The 12,545-nt window shown below is 42.0% G+C and overlaps 1 protein-coding gene across 3 annotated transcripts in view; it reads left to right on the forward strand.

Annotated features, from left to right (window-relative positions):
* The window catches only part of nme6 (NME/NM23 nucleoside diphosphate kinase 6), a 25,411-nt gene extending 17,333 nt beyond the window's left edge, over nucleotides 1-8,078 (forward strand). For 2 of the 3 annotated variants that reach the window (XM_061986781.1, XM_061986782.1), the window contains exons 5-6: nucleotides 7,355-7,515; nucleotides 7,641-8,078. In XM_061986781.1, coding sequence (XP_061842765.1) covers nucleotides 7,355-7,515; nucleotides 7,641-7,792 — 313 coding nt within the window. In that variant the 3' untranslated portion in view covers nucleotides 7,793-8,078. Of the gene's footprint in view, nucleotides 1-7,354; nucleotides 7,532-7,640 lie in introns of all 3 variants that reach the window. The other variant, XM_061986783.1, reaches the window with a different exon arrangement.
* The last annotated feature ends 4,467 nt before the right edge of the window (nucleotides 8,079-12,545 follow it).

The raw sequence follows: 12,545 nt of genomic DNA on the forward strand, positions 1-12,545 counted from the left end.
TTTTGTTGGATTGATTAATAAAAAATAAAAAAATCGATTTAAAAAAAAAAAAAAGAGAATCGATTGTGATTGCACAACGTGAGAATCGCGATTCGAATTCGAATCGATTTTTTTCCCACACCCCTAATATATATATATATGTATGTATGTGTGTGTGTGTGTGTGTGTGTGTGTGTGTGTGTGTATTACGGGTGTAACGGTACGGGTATTTTATCGAACCGTTTCGGTACGGGGGTTCGGTGCTGAGGTGTACCGAACGAGTTTCCACACGGACATATTAAGTCGCGTACTGCACGTTGTGTAAACAATACTCAAAATGACGGACACCTGAGGCATCCAGGAAACCCCGCCCCGACAGCTCCGCAAAAGAGGACACGCCCGGCAAAAAGAGGACGCACGACCAGTCTATCCCAGCCCGTTAGCCGCCAGCATGCCAGCAAAAGAGGACATGTCTAATAATGCACAAAAACATAAAAATAGCAATGAGCAAATTCAGAGCCAGGAATATCTCTTAAGCAACTAAAACAATAATATATATTAAATAATAATACATTAAAATAAAAAAAATTAAGGCAAATTGAGCCACAATAACTTAACATTCCATAGGCTCAGTAGGCAGAGATTACAAAGGAAAATAACAAGTTAGCCTTTACGCAAACCATAAACTGATAGGTGTGGGCTGCACCTGGGAACACACTGTGCACTTCTGATTGGTATTTGTGTGCATGCGTGAGTGTGTGTGCGACTGTGCGTGTGTGTGTCTCTGTCTGTCTGTCTATGAGGCTGCAGTGCATTAATATGTCCCCACACGATGTACAAACCCCGTTTCCATATGAGTTGGGAAATTGTGTTAGATGTAAATATAAACGGAATACAATGATTTGCAAATCCTTTTCAACCCATATTCAATTGAATGCACTACAAAGACAAGATATTTGATGTTCAAACTCATAAACTTTATTTTTCTTTTGCAAATAATAAACTTAGAATTTCATGGCTGCAACACGTGCCAAAGTAGTTGAGAAAGGGCATGTTCACCACTGTGTTACATCACCTTTTCTTTTAACACCACTAAATAAACGATTGGGAACTGAGGAAACTAATTGTTGAAGCTTTGAAGGTGGAATTCTTTCCCATTCTTGTTTTATGTAGAGCTTCAGTCGTTCAACAGTCCGGGGTCTCAGCTGTCGTATGTTACGCTTCATAATGCGCCACACATTTTTGATGAGAGACAGGTCTGGACTGCAGGCGGGCCAGGAAAGTACCCGCACTCTTTTTTTTACGAAGCCACGCTGTTGTAACACGTGCTGAATGTGGCTTGGCATTGTCTTGCTGAAATAAGCAGGGGCGTCCATGAAAAAGACGGCGCTTAGATGGCAGCATATGTTGTTCCAAAACCTGTATGTACCTTTCAGCATTAATGGTGCCTTCACAGATGTGTAAGTTACCCATGCCTTGGGCACTAATGCACCCCCATACCATCACAGATGTTGGCTTTTGAACTTTGCGTCGATAACAGTCTGGATGGTTCGCTTCCCCTTTGGTCCGGATGACAAAATGTCGAATATTTCCAAAAACAATTTGAAATGTGGACTCGTCAGACCACAGAACACTTTTCCACTTTGCATGAGTCCATCTTAGATGATCTCGGGCCCAGAGAAGCCGGCGGCGTTTCTGGATGTTGTTAATAAATGGCTTTTGCTTTGCATAGTAGAGCTTTAACTTGCACTTACAGATGTAGCGACGAACTGTATTTAGTGACAGTGGTTTTCTGAAGTGTTCCTGAGCCCATGTGGTGATATCCTTTAGAGATTGATGTCGGTTTTTGATACAGTGCCGTCTGAGGGATCGAAGGTCACGGTCATTCAATGTTGGTTTCCGGCCATGCCGCTTATGTGGAGTGATTTCTCCAGATTCTCTGAACCTTTTGATGATATTATGGACCGTAGATGTTGAAATCCCTAAATTTCTTGCAATTGCACTTTGAGAAACGTTGTTCTTAAACTGTTTGGCTATTTGCTCACGCAGTTGTGGACAAAGGGGTGTACCTCGCCCCATCCTTTCTTGTGAAAGACTGAGCATTTTTCAGTATTTATTGCCACCTTTCCCAACTTCTTTGTCACGTGTTGCTGGCATCAAATTCTAAAGTTAATGATTATTTGCAAAAAAAAAAAAGTTTATCAGTTTGAACATCAAATATGTTGTCTTTGTAGCATATTCAACTAAATATGGGTTGAAAATGATTTGCAAATTATTGTATTCCATTTATATGTACATTTAACACAAATTCCTAACTCATATGGAAACGGGATTTGTACATTTGACAGTGATTCATAGCAGGGAAGCTAACATCAGCCTACGGTGACAGCCAAAATATCTACTATAGTTACTTACCGCGATGTGCTTCCTCAAATTTGACGTTGAGTTCTTGTAAGCTGAAATGTCCACTTGTTTGGGGAGACACATATGACAACACATTACATAACTGTTTTTTTGGTTGTCTAAAGCGTGAACATCGATTTTATGTGAGGTCAGGGGTGTTTGCGTTCGTTGTTGTCTCTGCCATTGTTGTTGTTGTTTGCCGCTGAAACTTTATGTGCAGTTAATCATGTGATCTGTTTGATTGGTGAAACGGAGTCAAACGTCACCAGTGACTGCATTTGATTGGTGAAACGCAGGCATGCGATAGATCCTACTTTGAAGGTGTGTCTGACAAACCAAAACAAACAAAGCGTACATTAACAGATCGATAAAAATCTGTAGTGAGTAGCGAGCTGAATGTAGATAAATGGAGCGGAGTAAAAGTAGCGTTTCTTCTCTATAAATATACTCAAGTAAAAGTAAAAAGTATGTTGTATTAAAACCACTCTTTGAAGTACAATTTATCCCAAAAGTTACTCAAGTAGATGTAACGGAGTAAATGTAGTGTGTTACTACCCACCTCTGTATATATATATATATGTATGTATGTATGTATGTATGTACTGTATATGTATATACGTATGTATGTATGTATGTATGTATGTAAGTACAGTACAGGCCAAAAGTTTGGACACCCCATTCAATGCGTTTTCTTTATTTTCATGACTATTTACATTGTAGATTGTCACTGAATGCATCAAAACTATGAATGACCACATGTGGAGTTATGGACTTAAAAAAAAAGGTGAAATAACTGAAAACATGTCTTATATTATAGTTTCTTCAAAATATGTAATATGTATATATAGCCCGGCCCCTGGCCTAATGTTTTTAATGCAATTCGGCGCCCAGGTCAAAAAGTTTGGGGACCCCTGCTTTAACGCATTTGATTAATCACAAAAAAAATGACTGCATTAATCAAGTATAAACGCAGATTATTAACACAATTTATTTTGACAGTCCATGCATTACGCTTAGCTTTTTCAATAGTATAGCACCAGTGCTACTAAATGAAAAAAAATAGTAGCACAAACATTTTCTTGTAGCACATACACTTTTTGGAGCAATATGTCTTAAAGATCACAGTTTCATTATTAACACTCAAACAAGGTACACGTGTGCACTCATACATATGAACACAAGGCCATCAAAAGGCCTACTGTAATGCTCAATTATGAGCACAGTTTAGAGAACATCCCTAAACTGTGCGAGCACTGCCGCCAATACGAGTGTAGGGCTGGGCGATATGGACCAAAACTCATATCTTGCTTTAGTTTGGCCCACAAACTAACCCATAAATGAAAATATCCGTTGACATAACTACATATCTCCACAGTGCCTTGATTTAAAAATTTCGAGACTGATGTGGATCCCAAAAACAGGTACCAACAAGTAAGACATGTAGGTTTTGCTTAATAGGATCCCAACATAAGAGGTGTTTTGAGTTAAGAAAAAAAGAAAACGCCTTGAAAATAATATAAGAAAAGTTTTTAAAAAACATTTGCCATGCTAAATTTTTCAGCTAACAAAAATGCAAAAGAACAAAATTTGAAATAAAGTGCCCTGGTCTAAGAAGACAAACGTCCGCAGCAACATGAACATTATTTACCTTTAATGGGGTAAATATACATTTGTGTGTATGTATATATCTATTTGTGAATACTAGGGGTGTAACGGTACACAAACATTTCGGTTCGGTATGTACCTCGGTTTAGAGGTCACGGTTCGGTTCATTTTCGGTACAGTAAGAAAACAACAAAATATAAACGTTTTGGTTATTTATTTACCAAATTTGTAAACAATGGCTTTATCCTTTTAACATTGGGAACACTATAATAATTCTGCCCATGTTAATCAACATTAAACTGCCTCAAGTTGTTGCTCAGATTAAATAAAATGACAAAACTTTTCTTCTACATATAAAAAGTGCAACATTAAACAGTTTCAAGTCAACTCATCATGCTTAATTTATTACAGCATTTGGGAAGCCTGTAGTTGATTTTTATTATGTAAATGTTATATTTTTATCAACATGTGATAGCAGGGACCCTGCAATTCAAAACTAGGCTGCTACATTGCTAATGATTACACACAGACACACACACACATGAGCTAATGTTACGCTAAAAGCTAATTAGCCTTCACCTCAAGCCAGGACTGCGAGCGAGCTGAGCTGCAGTTTGTTTCTAGAACGTCAATGGGCTCATAGTGATGTTACTAGTAGTTGACTGGGAGGTGTTTATTTTAATATGGGGAGAGTCCGCTGCCTGATGCTCACCTGCTAAACACCTACTGTATCTGCTAACCCCACCGCAAAAGCACCGATTTCATGCGCTCTGAATACGCACTGCTGATTGGCTGTTACCGCTCTGAATATGCACTGCTGATTGGCTGTTACCGCTATGGTTGTAACCAATCAGATGGTTGTGTGGGTGGGACAATGCTGGGTGCTGTGTAGGAGACAGAGGCAGAAAGCAGAGCAACTTGTTAAGACTTTAGCTTAGGCGGCTACTTCATATGTTTGTGTGGAAACTCGTTCGGTACACCTCCGAACAGAACCGGAACCCCCGTACCGAAACGGTTCAATACAAATACATGTACCGTTACACCCCTAGTGAATACATATGTATATATGTATATATATATATATATATCTGTATATGTGTATATATATGTAAAAAAAATAAAAAATCTATATATGTATACAGTGTTTCCCCCAGAAAATTTGTTAGTTAAGGTGGTGACTCTCCAGGGGGAGGGTACCGGGGAAGGGGGTGGGTGGGTGTAAGGATCGGTGTAACTCGGCCTGTCGCCATCACGTCTCCACCTCGTCGTTGCCGCCACAGCCTGGTGGGCAATAGACTACAGACTGCGGTGAAGTAGGCCGGCTTCGTCGCGTGAAGAAGCCTACAACTTTTGGTTGTATTTTCCGCTCGATTTGCTGAATGGCGATATACGATATATATCTCGATATTTTTTCCGTAAGTAAAAACAAAACAGTCTTCGTTACCTGAGATACTAAGTACGTCATTATTATTACTTAGTAATTTACTAAGTCAAAATAATGACAAAATAATGGCTTACTAAATCAAAATAATGACTTACAAAGTCAAACTAATGACTTACTGTAAGTGAGCGTTTGCAATAAGTGTTTGAAAAAAAGAGTTAAAAGCGGGGTCACATGCTGACATATGTTCAACTCATCATGCTTAATTTATTACAGCATTTGGGAAGCTTGTAGTTGATTTTTATATGTAAATGTTATATTTTTATCAACATGTGATAGCAGAGACCCTGCCATTCAAAAGTAAACTGCTACATTACTAATGATTAATGTAACTATAGCTGAAAAAATAGTACAATAGCACTAGGAGAGACTATTCATCCCTGAACACCATGGAGTTCATGTAGGCTTTATGATGCAGTTACATTATTATATCAACTATCAGAGACAGAAACACTTCATTTAACATAATGTTCTTTTTTGCTGCTTCAACACAGAAAAAGGTAAAGTGAAATAACTTAGTTGTTTAATGTAGGTCAATAATGCTTGTCTTTCTCTCAGACAGACAGGGCTTTGCTGTCCGTAACACACACACACACACACGCACGCACGCACGCACGCACACACACCGCACAGTGAGCTAACGTTACGCTAAAAGCTAATTAGCCTTCACCTCAATGACTGCGAGCGAGCTGAGCTGCCGCTTATGTTTCTAGAACGTCAACGGGCTCATAGTGATGTTACTAATAGTTGACTTGGAAGTGTTTATTATAATTTGGGGAGAGTCCGCTGCATTATGCTCACCTGCTAAACACCTTTCTGTTCACCCCACCATCTCTCCTCTCTGCCTGCCTGAGCACTGACTCAATGCGCTCTGAATACGCACTGCTGATTGGCTGTTACATGCGCTCTGAATACGCATTGCTAATTGGCTGTTACCGCTCTGCGTGTAACTAATCAGATGGTTCTGTGGGTGGGACAATGCTTGGTGCCGCAGAGACGTACTGACAGAGGCAGAGGCAGAACGAAGCGGAGCAGCTTGTTAAGACTGTAGTTAAGGCGGCCGCCTTAACAACAAAGCGCTGCGGGAAACCCTGGTATATAATATACACATACAAAAATATACTGTATACAGGTCCATCTCAATACATTTGAAAATCTTGAGCAAGTTACATGATTTCAGGAGGTCTATCCATCCATCCATCCATTTCTACCGCTTATCCCTCGGTCGCAGGGGTGCTGGAGCCTATTCCAGCTGCATTCGGGCGGAAGGCGGTGTACACCCTGGACAAGTCGCCACTTCATCGCAGGGCCAACACAGACAACATTCACACTCACATTCACACACTACGGACAATTTAGTGTTGCCAATCAGCCTATCCCCAGGTGCATGTCTTTGGAAGTGGGAGGAAGCCGCAGTACCCGGAGGGAACCCACGCAGTCACGGGGAGAACATGCACAGAAAGACATAAATGAATCCAAGACCTTTTTATTGTGAGGCACGAGCACTAACCACTGCCCCAGCCAGCTGCCGATTATAGGAGTTTGATTCAAATAAAGAGTCCAATTAAAAGCCTTGGGAAGTTACTGCTGTTTATTTGCTGATTAGATTGCAAACTATTAGTTAACAATGTTCACATATGTACTTCAACAATCTTTAGAAAATAACATTTGAGTCGTATTAGGTCACACTGACAAAATATTTTTAATGTGGAAAGGCTTTATCATGGGCTTTATTTTTGAGGTATGACTTGACGTGAACTTGACAAAAACATTCATGATTGATATGACCTCATCTTTAGTGCTTTGCTCTGCCAAAATCATACCAAAGAACCTAAATTGTGGTTTCTCCTGTGTTTTTGTCATGATTTGTGATTCTGAACAAATAACATACTAATAGAGAACTTTAAACTTGTTTTGTCGCCACAGTGGTCCCATGCGAGCGTATATCTTAGCCAGAGAGGACGCCATTCGCCACTGGAGAGAACTGATGGGTCCAACCAAAGTGTTCCAAGCAAGATACACATCCCCTGGGTCTCTGCGAGCTCAGTTTGGACTCACAGACACACGAAACACGGCTCACGGTTCAGGTACCACAGAAGAAATGTAATTGGTTATGTCTACTATCGAAAATAGTCTCCTGTCATTATTAAACGAAATAAATGCCAAAAAACGCCTTATTTACAGTTGAAACCTTCCGCTCTTCTTTTATTAGATTCCACCAAGTCTGCTCAGAGAGAAATGGCTTTCTTCTTTCCTGATTTTGGTGTGGAGGAGTGGATGGCGATGGAAGAACCAGCCTTCAGATCAGGACAGATATATTACGACCATCACAAACATGTGCATGCACTCTCAGCACCGAGTTGACCCCAGATCCACTCATGACTATTTAACTTGGATGTTAGTTACTAAAACAAAGAACTTGGATGCTAGTTACCAGAGGTATGGACTCGAGTCACATGACTTGGACTCGAGTCAGACTCGCTGAATGAATTTGATGACTTTAGACTCGACTTGATAAAATGTAAAGAGACTTGCAACTCGACTTCGACTTTAACATCAATGACTTGTGACTTCACTTGGACTTCAGCCTTTTGACTTGACAAGACTTGCTACTTTCCCCAAAACCCAAAGATTAAAAAGTTATTCAGGAGCGCTCTGTATCTTTCATTGTGTACGTGTGTGTCTGTCAGCGTGTGCGCTGTCAGTACAGCATCCAATCAAATTAGATCCACGTTTTTTCATCCGACATCATTCAGCCAATCAAATTGCAGGACAACCAACGAAGAAGAGCTGTCAAACAACGCGCCAGTGAGGAAAAATGACACCAAAGATAGTTTCGTTCGGGTATAAAAACTACGAGGTGGTCAACAAAAAAGGAATTGCAGTATGCAAAACATGCAGTTCGAAGATTACAGACAGAGACGCAACAACTTCCAACTACGTTCGACATTTGAAGTTGCACAAAGAACGGTAAGTTTTGAATGTAAGCTAACGTTTATTGGCTAAGTAACGTAACTTTTATTTGCTGTGTAGTTAAATCAGTGAGGCTGTAAACTCACTGCTAACGTTATTGCAAACAGACATAGCAAACACCCATAGCAGGGGTCATAGAGGTCGGGTGCAATGTGAGCTGGGCGGCAGCCGAGGGCAGGGCACTTGGCGGTCCGATCCTCGGCTACAGAAGCTAGCTCTTGGGACGTGGAACGTCACCTCGCTGGGGGGGAAGGAGCCTGAGCTAGTGCGCGAGGTGGAGAAGTTCCGGCTAGATATAGTCGGACTCACTTCGACGCACAGCAAGGGCTCTGGAACCAGTTCTCTCGAGAGGGGCTGGACTCTCTTCCACTCTGGCGTTGCCGGCAGTGAGAGGCGACGGGCTGGGGTGGCAATTCTTGTTTCCCCCCGGCTCAGAGCCTGTACGTTGGAGTTCAACCCGGTGGACGAGAGGGTAGCTTCCCTCCGCCTTCGGGTGGGGGAACGGGTCCTGACTGTGGTTTGCGCTTACACGCCAAACCGCAGCTCAGAGTACCCACCCTTTTTGGATTCACTCGAGGGAGTACTTGAGAGTGCTCCCCCGGGTGATTCCCTCGTTCTACTGGGGGACTTCAATGCTCATGTTGGCAGCGACAGTGAAACCTGGAGAGGCGTGATTGGGAAGAATGGCTGCCCGGATCTGAACCCGAGCGGTGTTTTGTTATTGGACTTTTGTGCCCTTCACAGATTGTCCATAACGAACACCATGTTCAAACATAAGGGTGTCCATATGTGCACTTGGCACCAGGACACCCTAGGCCGCAGTTCCATGATCGACTTTGTAGTTGTGTCATCGGATTTGCGGCCTCATGTTTTGGACACTCGGGTGAAGAGAGGGGCAGAGCTTTCTACCGATCACCACCTGGTGGTGAGTTGGCTGCGATGGTGGGGGAGGATGCCGGACAGACCTGGCGGGCCCAAACGCATTGTGAGGGTTTGCTGGGAACGTCTGGCAGAGTCTCCTGTCAGAGAGAGTTTCAATTCCCACCTCCGGAAGAACTTTGAACATGTCACGAGGGAGGTGCTGGACATTGAGTCCGAATGGACCATGTTCCGCGCCTCTATTGTCGAGGCGGCTGATTGGAGCTGTGGCCGCAAGGTAGTTGGTGCTTGTCGTGGCGGTAATCCTAGAACCCGTTGGTGGACACCGGCGATGAGGGATGCCGTCAAGCTGAAGAAGGAGTCCTATCGGGTTCTTTTGGCTCATAGGACTCCTGAGGCAGCGGACAAGTACCGACAGGCCAAGCGGTGTGCGGCTTCAGCGGTCGCAGAGGCAAAAACTCGGACATGGGAGGAGTTCGGTGAGGCCATGGAAAACGACTTCCGGACGGCTTCGAAGCAATTCTGGACCACCATCCGAAATGAGTTTCCTCCGCCGGGTGGCGGGGCTCTCCCTTAGAAATAGGGTGAGAAGCTCTGCCATCCGGGAGGAGCTCAAAGTAAAGCCGCTGCTCCTCCACATCGAGAGGAGCCAGATGAGGTGGTTCGGGCATCTGGTCAGGATGCCACCCGAACGCCTCCCTAGGGAGGTGTTTAGGGCACGTCCGACCGGTAGGAGGCCGCGGGGAAGACCCAGGACACGTTGGGAAGACTATGTCTCCCGGCTGGCCTGGGAACGCCTCGGGGTCCCACGGGAAGAGCTGGACGAAGTGGCTGGGGAGAGGGAAGTCTGGGCTTCCCTGCTTAGGCTGCTGCCCCCGCGACCCGACCTCGGATAAGCGGAAGAAGATGGATGGATGGATGGACATCTTATAAGTAGACGCAGCTATGGCTGCTGTGACGCGAGAAATTGGGCCGCCATCTTGAAGTGGTGATGAGGAGCCGGCGAGCAGCATAAACTGACAGTTGACAGGTAGAAAACAAAGATGCCGGGCTGGTGTTCAGCGTTTTCCTGCTCAAATAAGCGGACTGTTGAAAATAGGAATCGGGGGATTACATTTCACAAGTAAGATTTAACATTAATGTACTATTGGTTGTATTTTGTGAAAAGAATAATACTATATTGTATATAGTTCTCTGCAAACCTATGAAATGTTCTATTTTGTCTTCATTATTTTGTCAGAATGCTTCATTTGAATGTGAACATCACAAAGAAATCTTCTGGGGGAGGATGACCCCCCTACAGGGGTTTGGTTTACTAACTTTCAGCCCCACCTACAACAAAATTCACCAGCCGCCACTGATTATGATGCATTCTTATTTTAGGCAAAGTAGAAGACAATACTTTCTTAACAGTATAATTGTAACCAGGAATAAGTCTTCAAGTAACAATATTCAAATACTAACATTGTTGGGTAAGACAGAATTTGGTTTTATTCTGAATCCATTGAAACAGATTGGTGGTTTTAGCTGATATAAAGACTTTCAGGTGTTTAAGTATTTGGCAGACGCTTTTATCCAAAGCGACATACATAAAAAATACATATAAAACAATCACTGTAAACATGATCATTTAAGGGAAGAATGTAATACAAAATATCAATACAAAGTGTCAAGACAGAATAAACTCTCTGCTGCTGCAGCAACAGAGATACAGTCTATAGGTCCCTAAGATATATAGATATATAATGTATTCATACATTGTTTATGTAGGATATAACCTAATCATATTGTTTCTTGAACTTAAAAATAGCTGACCGTTTTTTTCCCCCCTTCTCTGGGATTATATTCCCAGTTTTGATCTCGGACGTCTGGTCATTTATAGCATATAAGAATATTCTATTACTGTCAAGCAAACTATGAATAATAAAACACGCCACAACATGTGTCCTTTATCATAGCTACACGTATGACAAAAAAACGCGTAAAAATCAGTGGTATTCACTACTATTCAGTAAGATGAATTAAATGCGCTGACGGTTCATTGCTCCTGCCAAATGAATTGCACTGAGTGGAGCGGATCACCACTCCAAGATGGCGGCCCCGCGTCTCGTCAGGCAGTAGCGGTCGATGCTGCGTCTACTTATAAGATGTCTATGATTGCAAAGACGTCAATCTGTTGCATCCACTGCAGTTCACTACCTTATTCATACTTTTGTTAAGTGATTTTATTTAAGCAGCGTTGCATGAGGTACCTATACATAACGTTACGTTAGTCAATGTATCACACACAGTCACGTAACGTTAGACGGCGGTCAGTAGCACCGCGTATTTTAGCCACCTACAAAAAGACAAACATAGTCAAATAAAGGTCAGTTAAAATGTACACTATATTAAGTGTGTACATATTGCATAGGGCACTGACATATAAAAAGTACAACTCTGTTCATTGTTATGTTCATGTATTTGTTATGTTTTTCATGTGTACGTACACATAAACACACATACAGTATGAGATGAGATAAATGAGATAAGGTAAGAACAGGATATAAACTGCTGTGGAACTACTTAAAATGCAATATGCCATGGAAATACAATGTTAACACTTTTGTACAAATAAGTACAGTTGCACTTGTTTTTTGAAATGTGTTTATTCTGTAAAGGAATGAGTTAAATGTTTAAAATGACTGGTTAATAGTGCTATTATGAAGTGCATTTTTTTCCCCTGCAATTTCAAATGCACTTGTTTTAATAAATAAATACAGCGTTTTAAAAGCATACTCAATCTGAGTAAATATATTAGTCTGTGGTTAAAAGCAGTGGTCCCCAACCACCGGTCCGGGAATCGGCATCGGTTCGTGACGCATTTGCTACCGGGCCGCACAGAAACATTAAATAAGTTATAATCGACCGCATTTTCTCCTACTTAACTTTGGCCAGTCCTACCAGACACACCAATAAGCTTGTTCATAGATGTATTACAAAACTCCTGATAGGAAGTCGCCATTTGCTGGATTTGTTACATCTTTGTTACATGGGACAATGCACATGAATAAACATATCAAATGTAAAGGTGCCAAATCTTAGCCAAAAGCTAGGTTCCATCTGCAGTCGGTGGCAGGTTGATGACCTAAGATCAGGGCAGATCAGGAACAAAGTGGCCATAGTAGTTACAGTGCATAAGGCAGATGGAAAAGTGCTAAATTGTTGCATATAATAATCGTGCAGAAGGAAGAAAATACACATCTCCTTTGGCCTAGTAAGTTAA

Source organism: Nerophis lumbriciformis, linkage group LG26 (assembly GCF_033978685.3).
Source record: "Nerophis lumbriciformis linkage group LG26, RoL_Nlum_v2.1, whole genome shotgun sequence".
In the NCBI taxonomy this organism is placed as follows: Eukaryota; Metazoa; Chordata; class Actinopteri; order Syngnathiformes; family Syngnathidae; genus Nerophis; species Nerophis lumbriciformis.